This window comes from Vicia villosa, linkage group LG4 (assembly GCF_029867415.1).
Source record: "Vicia villosa cultivar HV-30 ecotype Madison, WI linkage group LG4, Vvil1.0, whole genome shotgun sequence".
Classification (NCBI taxonomy): domain Eukaryota; kingdom Viridiplantae; phylum Streptophyta; class Magnoliopsida; order Fabales; family Fabaceae; genus Vicia; species Vicia villosa.
Window position 1 is genome coordinate 17387034 of NC_081183.1, and position 6009 is coordinate 17393042.

Here is a 6009-nt window from a genome sequence, read left to right on the forward strand (position 1 = left end):
TATATAAAAAAATTATTATTTCTTTAGAAGGAAAAAAATAAAATTTGAATGTAAATCATTATTAGTTTGTTGACTACTAAATGATTTTAGCAAATTCTGTTTATTTAAATTTTAGAAACATTATATTACAAATATATTATCTTTATCATTGATTTTTTTTTGTGTGTGTGAAATTTTGTAATTAAAACATGTATTTAAGTTGTTTCCATTCATACTAGCACAACTATGTCACAAAACACATAAGAAACACAAACATCCATCCATAACTCTAAAATGATGCATCCATTTTTCTCTTTTTATCAAAAATAAGATGATGCATCCATTAATCAAGAGCATCATACAAAAAATGAAGAAGAAAATCAACAATTCTTTTTTCCTTGTCTTATATGTGGTGGTGTTACAAGTATTTCTAGGTCAAGGCATTGAAACTTTTTTCCCTCTTTACAAAAGAGCTTAAGCTAAAATTTACTTTGTTATATACACATTTCTACACCAACCAAACCAATGGAACAAATCATTTTGAACTCAGCTGCAACATCTTCAATGAAAAATATCATCATCTGTGAATTGCTGTTACCTTGTTTTCTCAAGATAGGAACCATTCTTATCGTCGTAGTAGTGTTACTCGCTTCGTTGTTCGTTCTGTTGTTTATCTTCTACTCCTTCCACTGCGGCTGCCATTGATGCTGAGGCTTCTTCGAGGGTTCTTCTCTTCTCGACTGTGTTGAAGGCTTCAAGAATATCACCCTCTTCCCACTCATCGTAGTCTTCTAACGCAAGCCCGCACTCGAGACCGGCGTTTACCTGTTCACAAGCAAGAGAAAATTAATGGAGAAGGAATACACGGCAACCGTCGCCAAAAACTATTAACAATTTCATAAGCAGGGTGGCCCGATTGCGGAAACCTGATAGCAGGTGGTCCACTGATACCACGTTAAAATATGTGGTTGGGCATAACTCATCCCTACAAAACCGGCTTGTAGGATGAGAATTGCCTCCACTTATAAACACATGTTCAGGCTATAGCTTGTAGGATGAGGATTGCCTCCACTTATAAACTCATGTTTAGGCTATATATTGTCTGATGTGGGATTTTGACAGGTTCTATTAATAATGGGAAGTAAAACTAGAAACATAAGCATACCTCTTTAACAATCTCTTTCACCCGTCTCAAAGAATCGAGAATACCAACATGAACTACTTTTCCCTTCCGAATGACTCGAATGCCACAGCCTTTTGTAACCTTTCCTTCTGTAACCATGCATCCAGCAACGCGAGCACTACCACTTCTGAATACGGCCCGTAATTCTGCCGAGCCAATTGATACTTGATCCTGGCAAAAGATAGCAGTAAAGAATTGCAGCAGAACCATTGGTAACTTAAAAGTTCATAAAGAATAGATGTGTTGATTTACCTCAACAGAATCGAGGAGTCCTTCCATTGCTTTTCGTACATCGTCAATTAATTCATAAATAACTTTATATAATCGTATCTCAACACCTTTATTATCTGCATAGCTTTTTACTGAGCCTGGTGCTTTGACATTAAATCCAAAAATAATAGCTTTGCTTGCTGCGGCAAGGTCAACATCACTTGTGCTTACATCACCGGTGGTTTCCATCAAAAACTTCAGCGTGACATTATCTTGCGGTAGCACCTGCAGCGCTTGTTTGACGGCTTCAATGGATCCCTAGTCACCATCACGATATCATCAACAAAAACATCAATAAGTTAAACACGGAATTTAACAGCAACAAAGAGAATGTACAAATTCTAGTAACAGTAGTAGCCGTGACCGTGACCATACCTGAAGATCAACCTTCAAAATAATATTCAATTGGTGCAAGTCTAGACCAGAAAGCTTTCCTGACGAAACTGCAGAAGCTAAAGAAGAAAGAGTGACCTTGCCATCTCCCATCTTTGCTGAAATACGTTCATCTCGCAATGACATAACACGAGACTCTGCCTTTTCACGCGCAATATCAAGGGATTCAACAACCTCAAACACATCACCAGCAACTGGAACATTATTCAATCCGATAACCTGCAGTTATGTACAGCCGAAAAATCAGAAAATTTTGAACAAGGACAACTCTTAGCATCTATTCAGAACCTTTAAAATATACAAACCTGGATAGGTATAGAAGGTGTAGCTTCATCGACACGCTTTCCACCATCATCGAATAAAGCTCTTACCTGAAGGAAGTAATAAAATATGTTAATGAATTCGAAGGAAAGCAAAGCAAATTGCTCATAATTTAATTACTTAAGTTAAGTTAACGTGTCTACCAACCTTTCCAAAAGCTCCTCCGCAGACTACTACATCACCTCTTCTGAGTGTTCCATTCTGGATAATAAATGTCGCAAACGGTCCTTTTGATTTATCTAGGCCTGCCTCAATGACTGTGCCCTTCGCACTTCTATCAGGATTAGCTTTCAGTTCTTGCAACTAAACAAGAAATAGTCAGATGAAGCAATAGAATAGTTTGAGAGATAAGTGAGTTAAACTAGCTATGTCAACAACAGAAAAGAAGTTACCTCGGCAACAAGCATAATTGTTTCCAAAAGATCGTCTACGTTCTCCCCTTGAAGAGCACTTATCTGTTGATAAGAGAGAAAGAAAGTGAATTATAACTTCCTATGACTTATTATCAGAGATTCAGAAGCATAAACAAAATACGAGCATGATCACGAAAATAAGAAATATAAACCTGAACCATCGGGATGTCGCCACCCCAGTCTTCTGACATCAAACCAATGGAAGATAGCTCTTGCATAACTCGATCTGGATTCGCTCCGTCTTTATCTATCTATTTTAAATAAATAAATAATAGTGTGTCAACAATCCCTCATGCCATCGCCTAGTAAATCATAAGCGTTGCAAAATGATATTGGAGACATGTGTTGGCCTACCTTGTTAATAGCAATGATTAAGGGTACTCCTGCTGCTTTGGCGTGAGCTATAGCTTCTTTTGTTTGAGGACGAATACCATCATCAGCAGCCACAACGATAATAGCAATGTCTGTTACGCTTGCTCCACGGGCTCTCATTGCCCCAAATGCCTACAGGAACATATATAATAGATATCAAGTATAGGAAATTGTCATTATTAGTAAAATAACACTAGTGGTCGTTTTACAATCGTCCCTGAGAGGATTCGAACTCCGAACCCTGAGGTTTAGAAAGTCAAGCATACCTCGTGCCCAGGAGTGTCGAGAAAAACACACGGCAACGTTTTGCCATCAAAAGGTACTTGCACTTTATATGCTCCAATTCCCTGTGTGATCCCACCAGCTTCAGAAGCCGCTACCTGTTAACATTATTTGCATCAGCTTTAAACTGAATGTGAGTGCCATAGATAAAACCTAAATTATTACATAATTCGCCATATTCAGACGCTATGAAAAAGTAGACGACGGAGAAGGGGGCAGTGTACAGCATAACATTTCATAAATGCACAATCAACATATATTACTAATTATTGGTGCAAAGAGAAAAGGCAAGTAGTGTCAGTGGGTTAGGACGGTGAAGGAGTATTATGTAGGAGGTCCATGGTTCGATCTCTGCCGCTAACAAATTCTCCCTCCCACAAACAAAATTAAAATTAGCATTTGCCTAATAAGAAAATCTCTTATTATATGCTATAACTAATCCTCAATTCCATCCTTGTATTGAAATTGAAATACATCGATTGCATACAACCTTCATATACCCATGAACTGAGAGAAAGATAAAGTTTTATTTAATTTTCACCATACCTTGGTCTTCCTTATATAATCCAAAAGAGTTGTCTGCCAAATGATAACACCAACAAATATCAGTAAATGGAGGAATATAGGAAGAAAGTTCAGACAAAAATGAAGAATACAAGAGTGATATCACTTACCTTGCCGTGATCAACATGGCCCATGATAGTAATAACAGGAGGCCTATCTTTGAGTTTGTCGAGGTCATCTTCCTCGAGAATTTCCCTTCTATTCACTAATCCTTCAACTGTGAAAGGATCGGCATCGATAACTTCCACTTCATAATCTTTACATATCATCTTCACCATATCTTTGTCTAGAGTTTGTACCCCATCTGGTTTAACCCCCTTGGAGTATAGAGAACCGAGGATTTCACCTTCAGTGATCGCCAAATTGAAAGCCAACTCTTCCACCAGCATACCTTGGTCGCTGACCTCTAGAATTTCAACTTTAACCGGAGCAGCATCCCTGGCAGCCTGAAGCCGTAGAGCCCTACGACTCGCTTTACTCCATTTCCTTCCTTTTCTTGTAGCACCACGAGTGTCCTTATCAGGAACACCATCCTTATTGAATACCCGTCTTCTTGGTCCTGCCCCAAACGAAGCACCTTTCCTCCGGATATCATCTTTAAACCTTCCTTGGGGAGGGGCCCTCCCTGGTCTCGTAGGGGCTGCTACAACTGCTCGAGCCATCGCAGGGTCAGCTGCCGGTTTCTTTGAAGCAAACTTATCAATCAAGATAGGCGCCTTTTTTTCTTTAGGCTTAACAGGTGTTTCACCTTGCCCTTTATCGTCCTTCAAGATAACAGCTTTTTTAACAGGCGGCGGTGGAGGCGGGGCAATAGAAGGCCTAGATTGTAACGTCGGTTGAGGCCTTAAAGGAGGCTGAAGATCACGAGACTCAGATGCCACCTTCTCCCCTCCCCCAATTACTGATTCCCCCACTTCACTACTCTTAACACTAGGCCTATAAACTTCCTTCACAACCTTCTGCACACTCGCAACCGAATCCCCTTTACGCCATATACTCTTCAACGTCTTAGACTTATGTTTCTGTAACGAGCTCACAGGTCTAACATCCTTAGGTTTATCATTTATCTCAGGTCTAGCCGGTGGTTTATTTACCGAACCATTACTTCTTCCCCCATCCAGCTTAGAATTTTCAAGCTTTTCAGCCTTCTCCAAAACATCTCCAAGCGATTCAATCACCTTATTCCTCTCATCCACATTATCCGAACCCTGACCATTCCTCAACGAACCCCCTAAACCCGAACCCGATCCTGAAACACCGTCATTATCCGTAGACTTCAACACAGGCCTAGGAGGAGGTTTAAGTCCAAAACTAGCACTAGCACTAGCACCACCACCACCACCACCTTTATCACTATCACCATTGTTAGAAGAATCAAAGGAAACCGGATTCCCTTGGTCAGCAACAAAATCAGTAGTGGTAACTGAATATCTACAAACAGACAAAGAAACACAATGCCATCTTTTTTTCCCTCTAACACAATTCCCTCTAGAAAGAGAAACTCTTCTAACAACAGAATGTGAACTACTTGCACCAATGAAACTCCCTAAACTCATTGGTGAAGCAAGAGAACTTATTGTCCCTTGCACGTTTCCCACTAATATAACCATAATAAAACCCAACAACAACAACACACACCAAAAAAAAAACAATAACTTTCTAGTTAAACTTCAACAATTCCTCATCACCCAAGTTACAGAACCTACAAAAGCTAAGAATTGAACCTACCCAGAAACGAAATTGTCATGAAATTGAAGAATTAAAGGCACCTGTGATGTAAAGATATGAACTTTGTGTTTGGATTGAGGTGGAACATGCATAAGGGTTAAAGGGTATTGAAATGAAGTGAAGAAAAAGGTTAGATTTTTATTGGTGATAGAATATGAAGAGAAGAGAAAGAAGAAGAGAAGTAAGAGTGTGGCTATGAAAATTGATTGGGATAAGTTTATGGCATTTTTCAAATGAATTGTGTGGATGGTTATGTTTCTGTCGATTTTTCTGATTCCGATAAGGCTTGTTCTTTTTTCGTGGTTTTTCATGTAGTTTTGTTTTTGTTTTTTGTTTTTTTTTTAGTATTGTTAGAGGGAAAAAAATATTTAGGGTAATTTTATTAAATAAATGTATAAATTAAATTAAATTAATATTATATTGTTATAAAGTGTAAATGGTTTTGGAATGAACACGTTGGCGATTCTTGGCCCTAATAATTTTTAGAGGTGTGAATATTCCATT

At 38.6% G+C, this 6009-nt stretch overlaps 1 protein-coding gene across 1 annotated transcript; it reads right to left on the minus strand.

Annotated features, from left to right (window-relative positions):
- Positions 1-347: 347 nt before the first annotated feature.
- Positions 348-5783, minus strand: LOC131594597 (translation initiation factor IF-2, chloroplastic-like). The gene is made up of 12 exons (XM_058866768.1): positions 3888-5783; positions 3760-3792; positions 3198-3311; positions 2914-3063; positions 2712-2810; positions 2539-2601; positions 2294-2449; positions 2131-2196; positions 1808-2044; positions 1415-1690; positions 1145-1333; positions 348-804 (listed from the first exon to the last, which is right to left on the minus strand). Exons 1-12 carry the CDS (start codon positions 5385-5387, stop codon positions 622-624), a joined length of 3066 nt encoding a protein of 1021 aa, XP_058722751.1. The 5' UTR covers positions 5388-5783; the 3' UTR covers positions 348-621.
- Positions 5784-6009: the final 226 nt, after the last annotated feature.

Excerpts from the sequence above, each read along its gene's own strand:
- LOC131594597 (XM_058866768.1), bottom strand. The coding sequence starts at position 5,387 with ATGGTTATATTAGTGGGAAACGTGCAAGGGACAATAAGTTCTCTTGCT. Across the intron at positions 3,064-3,197 it reads TCGACACTCCTGGGCACGAG|GCATTTGGGGCAATGAGAGC; the intron begins GTATGCTTGACT and ends ATGTTCCTGTAG. Across the intron at positions 1,691-1,807 it reads TTTTGAAGGTTGATCTTCAG|GGATCCATTGAAGCCGTCAA; the intron begins GTATGGTCACGG and ends GATGGTGACTAG.